The sequence below is a fragment of the Lemur catta genome, chromosome 13 (genome assembly GCF_020740605.2).
Source record: "Lemur catta isolate mLemCat1 chromosome 13, mLemCat1.pri, whole genome shotgun sequence".
Lineage (NCBI taxonomy): Eukaryota > Metazoa > Chordata > Mammalia > Primates > Lemuridae > Lemur > Lemur catta.
Genome location: NC_059140.1, coordinates 53,053,999 through 53,069,925, shown reverse-complemented (window position 1 = coordinate 53,069,925; position 15,927 = coordinate 53,053,999). Strand labels below are relative to the sequence as shown.

General features: G+C 33.4%; 1 protein-coding gene across 1 annotated transcript in view; it reads right to left on the bottom strand.

Annotated features, from left to right (window-relative positions):
• The window catches only part of DIAPH3 (diaphanous related formin 3), a 445,841-nt gene that overhangs the window by 288,046 nt on the left and 141,868 nt on the right, over window positions 1–15,927 (bottom strand). Inside the window, exons 10-14 of the mRNA XM_045566830.1 lie at window positions 12,413–12,523; window positions 12,007–12,125; window positions 11,105–11,221; window positions 6,717–6,835; window positions 3,601–3,665 (exon numbers count right to left, since the gene is read on the bottom strand). Of these exons, the coding sequence (XP_045422786.1) occupies window positions 3,601–3,665; window positions 6,717–6,835; window positions 11,105–11,221; window positions 12,007–12,125; window positions 12,413–12,523 (531 nt within the window). The remainder of the gene's footprint in view (window positions 1–3,600; window positions 3,666–6,716; window positions 6,836–11,104; window positions 11,222–12,006; window positions 12,126–12,412; window positions 12,524–15,927) is intronic.

Below are 15,927 nucleotides of genomic sequence, written 5' to 3'. Positions count from 1 at the left end.
GTGAGGAGAGTCCAACTGGCTCAGAGGATTGAAGACCTGGAGTGGAAGCTGTCCCTGCTCCTTCAGGCAGCCAACAGCAGTTCGAGCATGGTAGGGAGCTGGCCCAGCCGACACAGCGGCCTAAGGGGCACTGAGTCACATCAGATGCTGCATGGTGGCTACCTCCGGGAGGTGCCTTCTCACCGAGAACATGAACGGGTTCCCCTGGTAGGAAGGAGTGGGCATCTGGGGCCCGGAGTGTGTGCTGGTTTTACGACGTGCTCCTACAGGGAAACACCTGGATCTTTTATGAAATGAAATGAGACTACAGAATCAAAAAAGTTAGTATCTGACTGAATGATGGAAATGACTGAGAGGAGTATTTCTAAGATGACTCCAGTGTTTTGTCGTTTTGCAAAACAAGTGGAAAAGAAGTGTTGTCATTTGGGAAAAAAAATGAGGGTATAAAATGCAGAAAGAAAAAAGGTATTTCTAGGGAGAAGATGAATTTGGTTTGGATATGTTAAGCGTGAGATATGTATAGGAAATTCAAAAGAAATTTATATATGCCTCCTCCTTGGATATCTCACGTTGCTGCCTCATACTGATCCTTCAGTGCTCACATTAGATATCACTTCCTTGGATAAGTCTTCTCTGGCTACCCAAGACTAGATGAGAAATCCTTCCTCCAGGCTTACACACTATATACTGTTTTTCTACCATAGCAATTGTCACATTGTAATATAAAAATATCAAAATGTAGTATCACACACCTCATTAACACTCACCAACCTGGAAGCTCATAAAAGTGAGAATCTTTTCTACTTTATTCATCACCTTTTCAGTGCTTTATATTTGTAATTAAAGTAAATAAATATTTGTTGAAGTGATGAGCCAGCTCCTGTCAAATTTTCCTTTATATGTTGAATGACTATGTCAATATCATATATTAAAGTTCCCTACTCTCCCAACATCAAAAATCTTTGAGAGGTCATTTTCTCTTTTCCCTTTTTTACAACTAAGACAAAGTTCACTGCTATGTAGCAAGAAATTAAAAAATTAAACTTTTCTTATGAGAGTAAGAATGAAGACAACTTTTCACAATATCAATATGTGCAATAGGATACGTCTGTCCCATCTTATAGAGGCTAGACTAAAATTCGGAAGGAAAAAAGATTACTTAGGAGACCAAACATAAAAACTACCAAAATAAACAGAGTCATAATTAGTACACCCTAAGAAAATTTATTAAATTAACTTGGCTATACTGAAAGTATCTGTATTACTTACCAAAAGAAAAATTTCCACATCCTCCCCATAAAAGGATCAGATGAAATATAAACTTTGCTTTAGCATTTTTATAATATCTATAGTCAAATCACTGTAGCCTTGGGGATAAAATGAATCTCCATTAAAAGCATACCATATAAAAACTGATATGATAGCCTTCTTCTCTGAAAAGAGTTACTAGAGCAATATTATACTCACAAAATTACATGCAAAAATGTCAAAAAACACAGTTAAGGTTGAGGCGCTGCTTAATTTCATTCCCAAGGGTAAATGTATTAGTGCATCTGTACAAGAAGGTTGATAATTCAATATTCTCTATATACTTTCTGACATTTCTGGTCTTCATTTTTCAAATTTATGCACCAAAATAAAGAATGTGTCTAGCAACCATGATAGCTTTCTGCCTAAAGCAAAGTATTTACATGTGTCCTTATAAAGCTATCAGAACAAAGTTTTTGCTGATATATACAAAATGGTATGGCAATAGAAATCTTTTATGGAGCAAACAATATTTTCTGAATACTCCTAAGACGTATAATTTCTGACTAAAAGGAGACAACTAACCTTGAACAAAGTCTTTCTTCTATTTACATTTAAAGCTTACAATTTAAAAAAAAATCCGTTGAAAAGTTAGTATGTTTAACTCCATTCACATATACTATGAATACATGCATAAAAATGATAAAAGTAAGCTTATACTATGTGGGATGCACCCAAATCAAGTACTTGAAGGTTTACTATTTTCCTATAAAGAGCGAAAAGACTTATTACTGAGTTTAGAATACAAAGTTGGCTGAGTGAAGAGTCACCCTACAACATGAACATCTATTAACTAACACTTATGACACAATTTAAATGATCTATTAATTTGTTTCCCCCACTAAACCAAATGACTTGAGGGCAATGACAATATAATATTCACAGCTGTAATCCTAGCCTACAGTCTAAGGCCTGCAATACAGTCTAAGGGATATAATAACCTCTCAGTTAGTGCTTGGTAAACTCAATGCCTTAGGACTTCTTAGACAGTAAATAACTTATGTTTTATCTTCAAAGTCATGTTTTATCTGCAAAGTTTATAGGAATGTGTAATTCTCTCAAGATACATTTAATACCTGCTGCATTAAGAATGTATACTTCTTAGCATGGTGCCTAACACACAGTAAATATTCACTTAGCAAACGTTCATTGAGGGTTCATTCAAGTCAGAGTGACTACTCGAAGAGTGAAGAATCCAACAAACACATAAAGAACAAGTTTAATAGGTACTTCTTAGCCAGAGATAAGAGGACAAAATGCTACTTTAAAGTAGAAAATGGTTACAGAAATACTACTAGGTTGAAACAACTCAAACTGGTATTATAATATCCAATATTTTGACCTATGAAATAGCAATTTTCATAGTACAACTTAATACAAGGAAGCAACTTTAATCAAAACAAAAAGAAAATTAACTTTTCTCTTAAAATTTTAAGATACGAATTCAGCTTAAGGGCCTAAATTACATGATTTCTTGAGAATTACTCCGATATTAAAATTTTGATTCTGTACATTTTATTCAAACACCTATTCGTTTACTCATTCAAAAAATATTTTTTTTAATTCCTACACAAGGGCCAAGAATTATTTTTGATACAGAGATGATGAATAAAACAAAAATGCCAGGCCGGGCACGGTGGCTCACGCCTGTAATCCTAGCACTCTGGGAGGCCGAGGCAGGTGGATCGCTCGAGGTCAGGAGTTTGAGACCAGCCTCAGCAAGAGTGAGACCCCATCTCTACTAAAAATAGAAACAAATTATCTGGCCAACTAAAATATATATATAGAAAAAATTAGCCGGGCATGGTGGCGCATGCCTGTAGTCCCAGCTACTCGGGAGGCTGAGGCAGTAGGATTGCTTAAGCCCAGGAGTTTGAGGTTGCTGTGAGCTAGGCTGACGCCACGGCACTCACTCTAGCCTGGGCAACACAGCGAGACTGTTTCAAAAAAAAAAAAAAAAAAAAAAGCCTATGAAAATTTAGTTTAGAAGAAGAAACAGATAATATATTCATATGTACATATATAAATAAACTATGTACCATGTCAGATGATGACAAATATAGTGGAAGAAAAACAAATAAGGGAGGAAAAATAGGAATGGTCAAGGTTGGGAATGAGGAACTAAAATTTTTAAATACAATGATCTGAAAAGTCATGCTTGGAAGATGGCAGGTGTGCATACACCTGAAGGAGGTAAAGAAGGAAGGAAGGAACAACAAGCAAAGTCCCTGAGAGAGGAACATGCCTGCAGCGGTTCCCCACAGTCCTACAAAGTTAATCAAAGTTACTTACTTTCTTGCCAAGGTCTGATGCTTTCACTTCAAACTCTTCTAGTTTTGCTTGATCTATGCAAACATCTAAAATTGCAATGACAGAAAAATTTTAATTGTAGTATTTTTTAAATTCACTATGACTTCAAAAGTTTAGAAAGAAAAAAATCATACAAAGAATTAGAAATAGTACTTAGTAATAAAATCAACAAAATGGAGAAAAATATTATAACGATGGAATAGAGAAGGCTTTTCTAAGCGTAATACCAAAAAACATAAAGGAACAGATAATCTCAATAACAATTTTAAACTTACATCAAGCAAAAGAAGAGAGTTTAATTGTAACATACAAATTCAAAGGTTTCTATCATCAACAGATAAAATTTTAAAGAAAGAATAAATAATGTCTAACACAAGCTAGAGAAACAGGCAATAGTAATGAACAGAAAATTAGGAAAATCGAAACTAAAAATCACTAAAACATGAATGGATGTTTGCTTTTCCCTAATAATATGAAAATAAAGCCTTTTTAATGAGAAATGATAGCAAAGACTAAATGATCCGTAATGCCAAGTGTTGGAGTTGGCTAGCAGAAACAAACTCTCCTACACAACAGTGAATGTTGGGAATTTTGCTGATGAAAAACTGGGCAATATGTATTAGAATTTTACATATGTATTTCTTTTACCCAGCAAGTCTATTTCTAGGACTTTGTCTTTGGGGAAGAATACTCATTAAAATATTGTTGCTGTTAACCAAAAAAAAAAAACCGTAAATAATTTAAATGCCTATCAATAATGGATTAAGTTATGATATATGTCCACATGATAAAATACGATGCAGTAGAAGTGATTCATACGGATTTCCCATAGTATATTTTATCCCTTCTGTTTTTGTAAATGAAAGCAATACATGAACATGGTTGAATAAAACATAGAAGAGTTTATAATGAAAAGTAACAGTCAATCAAATCACTGCATCCAAATCTGTCTCACTTCTTAAATGCAACCTTTTACAGTTCTTTCTGTATTAGATTATCCTAATGGTTAGCTTCTTAATTCTAAATAAAATGTGCATCTTATTATTTCTTGATATGTTTAAGGCATTATAGATAACTTCCTATTATAAAAGATGAAGACAGTGTTCCCACTCTAATCCCAATTTTTGATAATTTTATTTACTAAATTGGCTGGCTCCATAGTACTACTTAACCTTCTGATTACTATTACATAGACAATATCTCTAAATTCCTACTATAATATATCAAATTTTCTGTGCCCTATGCTTTCTAATACCTTTCTCTCCTATTGTCTAACCTTGTGTCTTTTCTCACCTATTCATATAAGTACAAAATTCTCTTTTGTATTTAAGTCTTCCGTATTTTGTCTATAGGTTTATTCTAAATATTTAAAAACCAATAAATATAATTATTAAAACTATCTAAATATGCATCACTCATATATGCAAGTAGTGTTCACATATTTTTTCTTTTCAAGAGTTCAATGATAAAACCTCTCAGTTATTCAAGAAAAATGTTCCTAATATCCAGGGGAATCATTCCACATTTTAATTTGCTCCATATTTAGAGCATGCATTTCCTAATTTCTGTGTCCCCCTCCTACCTCCTCAGGAACTTCTAATTGCTTCTCTCCTGTATAGAGAAATAAGCATTTTCTTTATCAGTGTCACTAATAGTATCCAGGTCCTCACTCATTCTATATATTTCATTACTCTTCCTGGACTTGGATAACATATGAAGAAGAAACAACCTTGCACAGATATATAGTGGAAAAGGGGAGGTGCATTTTAATAGCCTTTTCAGATCATTGTGAATATTCTTCTTTGCTGTTACATCAAAATTTGACAAATGGTCAAACAGTAGTTCAGTGTGGAATCACATATCATAATACTGAACTTACACTCTGTTACTTTAAAATCCATTTATCAATGTTCCACTTTTAATGAATCTTTTGTTCTATGCAGAACTTGTAACATCAGGCACTGGTCACTTGGAAACAAGTGATTTGCTAAGTCATGTATATCTTCCAAATGTTGACACATCTCTTCATACAATATCAAAACAATCATATAGATTGATATCACCACTGAACTCATCAGAAAATTCTTCTAGTATTAAGAAGCTGTCAGGCTGACAGCATCACATAAAAATTTCCCAAAATTTAAATTTTCACTTACATGAGAGCTCAAACATTATAACGAATTCTATCAGTCATTTTCTTGGAAGTTATAGGCACACTTCATTTTACTTAAAGTGTGTACAGTTTGTAGTCTTTTAAATTAAAAAAAAAAAAAAGAGAGAAAGGCAGCCAGTTCAATTACATAAGTATTTTCTTTTCTTTTTTTGAAACAGTGTCTCGCTTTGTTGCCCAGGCTAGAGTGAGTGCCGTGGCGTCAGCCTAGCTCACAGCAACCTCAAACTCCTGGGCTTAAGCGATCCTCCTGCCTCAGCCTCCCGAGTAGCTGGGACTACAGGCATGCGCCACCATGCCCGGCTAATTTTTGCTCTATATATTTTAGTTGGCCAGATAATTTCTTTCCATTTTTAGTAGAGACGGGGTCTCGCTCTTGCTCAGGCTGGTCTCGAACTCCTGACCTTGAGCGATCCACCCGCCTCGGCCTCCCAGAGTGCTAGGATTACAGGCGCGAGCCACCGCGCCCAGCCCGTAAGTATTTTCTTATCCTGCTTTGGTATGCGCAGGAGTGCTGTATGCATACATCCCATTTGCTCACAAAAAATATTAAAACGATGTGTACTCAAGGCTCAATATTTAATAAAATTAATATTTTTAGGACTTTATGAAGGATATTGTTAAGTAAAAAATGGCATTTTTTGTTTTGTTTTACTGAGTAAAGAATATAATGATAAACTAAACTACTATAGTACCTTGTTTCCTAACCAAATACCAGAGGTTTTACTCTCTATTGTTTTGCACCATTAGTGCAAATATCAACCCAATGAAAAAGGCAAATAATGTCTTAGTATTTATATGAAAAAAGTTTTGACCATTAGGACCCTCTGGGGTCCACAGGCCACACTATGAGAACCAATACCTTAGAGCTAACCCATACAGTAGGAGGCAATAGATGTTTCCATTTAAATAACAGAGAAATACTCACCTACAAATTGTGTTAAATCTAAATCTAGTCTTTTTCGATATGTGAAGTCTGGATCCATTCCATCTCTATGCAATACAATCTGGGATACACACTCGTCAATTAATTTGAAGTACTGTTGCCTAAAACCAAAGAAAAGACTAAATGTACAATCAATTCATAATTGTAACTTTACATCAAAACAAAATGCTTTTTTATTGACCTTGATTTCAAGTTCAATGATTTATTAATATAATTTCAACAGCTGACATGATAGATTTAACATGGGAGTGGGAGTAATCACAATAGTCATTGCTTTCCTTCTAATGATTTAAAAATGTTATATTTTTATAATCTTTCAGGAAATATAGTATTCTTTAAAGATGATTTTCTTATAAAAGTCAGAACTTTGACTTCATTAGTTGGCAGTAAAAAAGAGTTTAAGAGGAAATGTTGTGTACTTAAAAACAGTCCTCACAGATCATCAGCTTTCCACTGTACCACTCCACCATTAATTCATTTTATTAATTAACCAAAAAACAAAAAGCTTTTCTAAATAGTTCTGTAGGACGTTCTTAAAACTATATAGAATACTGTTTTTGGAATGTTTGTGGAATCAAATTAAAAACTGGTACTATAAATTATACACAATATCAAATTAATATTTCTTACTCAAATGAAAATAGAAAAATTTCGATAACAGTATTTGCCCAAAAATCAAACTTTAACTAAAATGTCCTAGTAGTAGAGTTCATGTTGTCACCATAGTTCAGTCCACCTACATTTGTAATAAGCTAAAGAACATCCCTTAAGAATCAACAAATGTGAAATAGACAAAAGATTATATAACCAAAACCAAACTAAAGTGACAGACAGGGTGGGTACTAGTCTAAAGAGGTTACAATCCTCCATCCCCAATCACCCCCTAGAACTTATTTCTTTCCTCAATGACTTTTAGCTCATTTTTCCTCTCCAAATCTTCCTCATCACATATTTGCTGGCCCTACAAGGCACTTGGGTTTTCCTCCACTACAAACTGTGACCCACTGCCCTTGGCCTATTTACCTTACACTTAATAAACCACCTATTACACTGGAAAAAAATTTACTACAGCTTAACATTAGCAAAGATGATTAATGATCATGAATTGTCACAGAGTGAAAATGTTCAAGAAATGGTTCTTGGTTACTAATCAAAGAAGCTGATATCTATGTTTGCCTCAATTTCCTCAACTTCTTTCAAAGATATTATCTCCAATCTCTGAATATTTTTGCCATAATAACCATATTTACACTTAGGTATATATGTTTCACACACATTTATATCTGTCACATTTGAAAATTTAGATGATACATTCCTTTTTTACTCTTAATATTATTCTAATATTGTTTTAAAAATTAAAATCTTTTAAATTAACAAGTTATTTTATGTCATTTTTTAAGGAAATAACAATTTCGATAAATTTTTTTCTCAACTCCACAATATCCAATTATGAGTTAATTTATAGTGTAGCTGAAATTTCATGCAGAGACTCTTTTGGCACGCAACACTAGCAAAGAATAATATATATTTCTGGATTCCAGAAAGGTAAATCCAGAAAATAATCTCTATGAGAAATATTGGTGAGTTAATGAATGTGTCTGTCTGAGGAATATGTGACTAATTAAGCAATAAACATAAATTGCCATTACTTCACTAATAAAAGGCCATTTTTATTGGAGGATGTTTTGAAGTCATCTTCATTTTCTCTGTAATAGTTTTAACAAATATCAGAAATTATCTCCCATGTACATTCAATTAGTATGACATTTTTCACATGGTAAGTCACTGATTATTTAGTACAGAATTGAATTTGATCTTCTCTACCTTTGAGTTACCTTGCTACATTTCATTTTTCCCCCTTTTTCTTAAGGAATAGGGACTGTCTCTGACGTACATTCTCCAATCAAGTTCCATTTCAGTAAAATTTCCTCTTGTACCAAAGGTGAAAAATGAAGAAAGATTCTAATTTTTCCACCCACTTTTTTTTTTTTTTTTTTTGAGACAGGGTCTTGCTCTGTTGCCGGGGCTAGAGAGCAGTGGTATCATCAGCTCAATCTTCTGGGCTCAAGTCATCCTCCCACCTCAGCCTCCAGAGCAGCTGGGACTACAGGAACCCAGCCACCACCATGCCTAGCTTTTTGTTTGTAGAGAAGGGGTCTCCCTATGCCCAGACTGGTCTCGAACTCCTGGGCTCAAGCAATCCTCCCACCTCAGCCTCCCAGAGTGCTAGGATTACAGGCATGAGCCACCACACCCAGCCCACTAATTCTTTTAAATAAGAACATTTCACAATCTGCAGTCAAACAGTGAATCTATTATTTATAAAAAATGAAAAAGTGTGTTCATATCAAAAGCAGTTTAAAATGTTCAAATCATCTACGATTTCTGAAAAGGTAAACTCCAGGTCCATGGTAGATAAATGAAACCAAAAAATTAAGGTAAAACCAAAATAACAACACTCATAGACCCATAAACCAATAAAAGTGAATTTCACTGCATGTAAATAAAAAGCTAAATAGATAAAAAATTTTTTAAAGTGTGACAAAAATACTATGCAAATGACCACAGTCCTGACACAATCTTGTAATAAAAGTAAAATCTCCTTTTAAGAAATATTAATAACAACAGTAATAAATAATTAAGAGAGTTTGTAAACATGGGGAAAAAACAGCATTGTCTTGAGTACCACAGTACCAAGAACACTGCCTTCATGGCAACCATATCTATTAACAGAACCAAGACCAAAGGCCAACCAAGAGGCAAGGAAGGAATCAACACTGATGAGCATTAAATTTAAAAGTTGGAGGAGTTAGGAAAATAAATAAATAAACTTAAAAGCTGATTCTCAAAAGATGACCAAAATAGCTAAACTACTACGTCTCACTAATGTCACTTTGGTAATACCACAATCTAATATTTCTCTGAGACTCTTGATTCCACTAAAACAATAGCATCAACTAAGCATACTCCAGGACAGTTGTGCTTTTTAATCTGTTTTCAAACTAGACATAACCACATGCTCCTCTTGGAGCACAAAAGAGGAGACCAAAATCATAAGTAAGACATAACCTCTGCAGGACTATGGACATATTCAAATCACTGAAAGCAAACAACAGTCTTGAATTCTTAGGAACTCAAACAGCATCAAACATCCAGGGCTTGATAGAACCAACCATACACAGATCAAAAAAAATGTATGGTGTTTACTTTAAACAGAAGTTTCAATTACATTTTTAAGTAAATCTGAAGTAGAAATATAGTATTCTAATTAGCAGAGTACCAATGATATTTTAAAATCTTATTTAATTCGTATTTCTTATCTACCATTTATAAAGTGGTTAAATATTTAAAATGTTATTTTATTTTTGACAAAATAACACAAAGAAGCAAATTAAACATCAAAATAGCTCAATCATATTTTAGAATATCAATGAGAGCTACAAAGAGAGGATGTTTAATCCATTTCCCTTTACTCATCCCAAAGAATCTAAAGTTTTAACACTTTGACTTTTGTTCTCCTCTCTTTGTTAGTTAGGTACATCAAAAAAACCATTGAGTTACACTTTCTCATGTCATCCAGAGAACACGGCCTGAATGAGGCTTGCCTAATAAATTCTTTTACTTGAAATAAGTAGGAAAAGACACATTACCCACAGTATCTGAGAATGAAACTTCCGGAAACATAAATTGGTGGCAACAAAAATGATTTTATATCCAAAGATCTCAGCTTCCCTCATAAAACAGAAAAGTATAAAGAGGATACAAAGACTGAGCATACACCATGTGCCAGGGATTTGGCTCAGAGTTTTACTCATGATACCATATTTCACCTTTATAACAACCCAGGGAGTTAGGTGATAAGGCATAGAAAGGATAATTTGTTAAGTTCATGTGGCTAGTATATAATCAAACACGAAAAGCCATTTATCTAGCTTTTCTGATACATTAGCAACATTAAACACAACTGTATTATGAAGGTACTTTCTACCTTCATAAACACTAATAAAAGCAATGTTTAGTGCCCTTCATGTAACTTATAAAAAGAAGCTTATCAACACCATTTCTACTGCCCAGGGAATAACGAGAAAATATTATCCATCACATGATAAGCCAGCAATTTGTTGGTAGTTTACATTTTTATTCAGATGAAAGGTTGTAACCAAGAATCCACTGGAGCTTAAAAAGTAATAGTAGTATCATTTTACTTTCATCTAACTAAACCTATGCCCAGAGGAAACAACACATTCTATGAATCAATATTATGACAGAAATAAAAATCATTTGCTTATCCAAATCAAATATCAGGTGAATTTCAAAATTAATAGATTTTTATTAGTGAAAGAAAACATTAGAATATAACTTCCTCTTACCTTATAAAATAATCATTTCGAATCAGCAAAAGATGCTGAAGAATAGAAATAAAATATCCCTCTGCCCTAGTTTCCTTAACTGTGTTCCACACCACGTTGTAAACATCATATGCTTCAGTGAGTTGATTAAGGAATCTATAGATTTATTTATATTCTACACCATACAACTGTATGAATATGACAAAATCTACTCTGTAAGGCTCTGAAACCCTAATACAAATATCTTGTATATTCAACATAAAATATGGGTATTTAGGATTAAGCGCAGTGGAAAAACTCTGGAAATGGCAACTTGACCTGACACTTCCTGGCTTCCCTTCTATGATCAACTCCAAATAATCTGCCTCTCCTAAGCAAAGATGTTGCTGGGGTAAAGGCAGTAGGCATCTGGTTGTGAATACTGTATTTGGTTCTAAGGGTACCCTAACCAACAGAGTTGGTGCCAGGCATTATCTATCATGGAGAAGTCCCAGTTGGAGCTAGGAAACTGGTGGGTCTTGGGAAGAGCTAAGACAAAGAATTATCATGGGGTCCATAAGAGCATCACCAAGGTATAGGGAAGGAGCAGCCAGTGGACAGAGGCTATCCTACTCTTAATGCTACAAATCACTGGGGGGCAGAGAAGGTGACAAATGTAAAAAGAAAAAAGAATAGACTGCACACATGTGCATAAGAAGTCAGTCTAAGAAAATCCATTTGTTAGTTGTAATATCCACTTACATATGTATGTATTCATAAAAATAAACATTAAACTAATAAAATAACATTCTTCTGATGCATAAGTATTGATTCCATATGATCCATATGGAAATGAGTTAAATATCTGAGGGAATGTGGCTGTTGTTTAAGATTTAGCAATAATTTTACATATTATTGGACTACACTCCTGAACAAAAGGATATTTAAGTTCAGCTCTAACATCTTCGAGGCGATGGGAGAACTCAATCAAATCTTCTTCCTTATGCTCATCAAAGACTTTAAGTTGGATATCCAGGCCATCATTCTTAATGCCTTTTAAATTCTAGAGATATTAAATAGAAATTACGATGAATGCTTTTTTTAATTATGAAAAAGAATTAATGAAAAACATATAAACAATAAACCAATCATTCAACTTGATTTATAGCATTCAAACATTTAAAGTGTTAAATAATACTCAAATCTTATCATCTATATCTCAAAAATAGATTTTTATACTCAAGCCTTTTCCCACAGATAAATTATTCTTGAAGGTAATTTATCTAAATTTCCCCCTACTCAAGTACTCTTCTAATTTAAATATTAATAAGGAGACTGCAGGGCACTTACTGGCAATATCTCTTTCAATCCACAACGCATAAATTCATTTCTGATGTGAAGCCTGAAGTCCAAATCATCAGGAGATGTAACAAGGGCATTGATGAGCTGCATACAAGCTACCTACGACAGATTATACAGTGAGCCTTTTACTGGATTTCCAACATTAAAGAAAGAGTAACAAAACTGAAACATAAAGGTGTTGTTCTAAGTATTATCAAATATTAGACAATTATTTGTAAGTAAAATATTTTAGCTAATTATAAGTTATAAAAGAAATATAGTTGCAGTGGAGTTTTTTATTTCTCATTTATTTGAGGGTTTTTGAGGTGAAAGGAAGATGGAGAAACATTAGCCATTGGTACCACTCTATAGAAAAAATCCACTCATAAGCAAAAGTTAAGTTCTTGTCCAGTAATATCATTCTACACACATACAACAGGAATTGAACATATCCTAGTTGAAAACTATAAATATCTACTGCATGGATAGCATTTATCTAAAATAAAATAATAAAATAATTATCAAGAGAAACTTAAAGACCCAAATACCCCAAGGTCAATAAAGGTCTTAAAACTGGTTAATAGGGTTGTTAATAACCAAAAGTTATATAATGAACACTGCATAATTAATTTCTAGAAGTTAATTTATCAAGGAATTGTTCTCATGCTTTGGGAAAAATTCAAAATTACTGTATGCTATGTTTTAAACAGAAATAAATTATACAGCTCATTAAATCCTTTAATATATAGCTTAAATGATAAAAATTTAAAAATCACAAAATTTTTCAGTTCATGCTTAACACTTAAACTTTCAACTTCATTTTTTCATCCGTGGGCTGAAATATATCTTTCATTATCCAACATCCATAACATGGAAGCAAAAGAGATTTTCTCTAGAGAAGCAAAGCATTCTTTGTTGTTGTTGATAGTGTTATTTTTCTAAGTCTACCTTCCACCTAAAGTCTAGCAAGAACTACTGGACTACTGATCAATATGTTTAACCTCATGCTGTTCCCTAAATTGTCTTTTCTCCATCCCTTAAGGCAAGGTTTATATGAATTTAAAATACTGTTTTGGAGTAAGACACCAACAGGGGTCTCAGTTCCTGCTGGTTAAAATATATAGTAATTGTTATGTTTGATATCTAAGCATTAAAATCTGACCAGCATGCTTCTACTGTCAAAATTTAAGATTGTTTAAAGTGAGGGTGAGGAATGTGCCAGAGGAGAGAAAGGAAAAAGAAAAACACACTTTAAAAAAAAAAAAAAGTGTATCTTTCCAGTACACATTCACTCAGCTGTAACCAGTTCATGTCAAAAAGGTCAAGTTTAAAATGTTTTCCCTCTACCTCCTTGCCAGTCATTACCAGTATCCACAAACTTTTTTTCAGCAATGCCATATAATTTTAAAAGATCTCAAAGAGCATATAAATAATGCTGCTGCTCTATGTTCAGAGAAACTAAATGAGTCTCAATCACCTGGTTTCTAGAAAAATGCAAATTACAGAAAATTCAAAGAAAGTAGCAAAAATAAGGAATATAAAAACTAGCTGCAAATATCATCTAAATGAACAGCAGATTCGTGTAGACAATAATAGCATAAAATGGAGGAGAAAGGAGGTAAAGGATAATGCAAATTATTCCCAAGAAATATTTAAAAGGAAATATTCAAAAAGGTAAATTAGAAGAAAAAATAGGAAATTAAATTGAAATAATGAATTTAAGTTAGATTTGTAAAATCCCTGCCCAACTCTAATGGTAATTTGCCATTTTCATGGCTTACAATCTATTTAATTTATATCACATAAACATGTATCTGTGAATATACACAGGTATGCACTAAAACATATTGTTTCCTTATGAATAAAACATTCTATAATCAAGGTAAAAACCAGAGTTTCTTCCAGGTTTTTAACACATATATTGAGATATATGGACCTGTAGTATCACATGATTTCATATTAATTTAGCATACCAGCAGAAATAGGTGCCAAAGCAGCATTTATGCCAAATTCCTACTGACACTGAAAAAGATTCAGAAACTACAAAGGTAAACAGAACATGTTGTCTGCCCAAATGAAGATAAATAGATACAATGATAAAAATATACTATGTATTAATACGAGAGATATGTTTGGTAAATAATGAGATTATGGAGATAATACTAAATGAGAACAAAAACAGCTGAGTAACAGTACTGACTCAAGCATAAATAGGAAGGTGGCCTGATGAAGTGGACAAGGATGTTCTAAGCAGAGGAATTAACAATTTCAAAGACATGAGTCCTTTAACAAAATTACAAATAATGCAAATTTTATGCATAGTTTGTAAGGGTGAGGCGGGAAAAACAGAGGAAGGGGTCAACAGAGATCACCCTGGACAGAGACAGGAGCCAGATGAGGCACAACCTTGTGTGCCAAGTCACAAGATTCAGATCCAACCAGAAATAGTGGAAATCATAAGCATATGCAAAGGAGGGGCAATAATACAGACAATGGATTCAAGATAAGTAGTTACTGTAGAAGTAACTATGGTAAGCAATAAGGAGGGCTTGAACAACAGTTGAAATATAAAGAAAAACTGATAGAATCTGACGGCCAGATGAACCTGGGGTTGAGGTGAAGAAAAGCAATTACAAGAGACACTCCCACTTTGTAACATTAACAGAGATACAAAATGCAAGGAAAGTAACAAGTTTTAGAGGAGAATAAGATATATCCCACTTTTAAAATTCTGAGATTGGGATGTACATTAGGAATCATTTGTTCATTAAAAAAAAAATAGTCATCAAGTACCTACACCTTGTGTCAACTGGGGACATTAACAGAAACTCTAACAGTGAGAAATGAGAGAGATGTTCATCATAAATAAGTACTCTCCATGCTCTACTTGATGTTCCAAAAATACAGCATAAGAGCTCTATTAATTTGCATTATGTTATAGAAATTGTTTCAACACATGGCAAAAACAATCTCTCTCTGGAGCTGATAAGGGTGAGAAAACAAGGAGATTCTGTCCTCCTGGGAGCACCTAAGTTAACTAAAGTTTCTATCTTTGGGCATCAGACTGTAGTTCACCCTCTGTTATTGGCTTACACATTTCATTTTTTCGAAGCCTATTTATTGGTGCATACTATCCACTAGACACTGTTTTTGGTGCGAGAAATGCAGCTTTGAAAAAACATAGACATTTCTATGAGAAAAAGAGGAATCAAGACTGACTCCAAAGTTTCAGGCCTGAGTAATTTAAAGGATGAAATTTTAATTTACTAGATAGAAAAGATGATAGAAAAAACAGACTTGGAAGAAAGATCAGGACTTCAGTTTTGGAGATGTTAAGTTAGAAATATCTACCAGTGACCCAAATAAAAAACAAAAAAGTTGAGAAGGAAATTGGATATAGGAGACTCCAGTTCAAAAAAAAAAAAGATATTCCAACAGCAATACTAATGTCAAAACCAAAATCTCAGATGTAATCACTTAGAGAGTAGTATAGGAAAAAGAGGTGTAAGGCATAAGGCATAAGG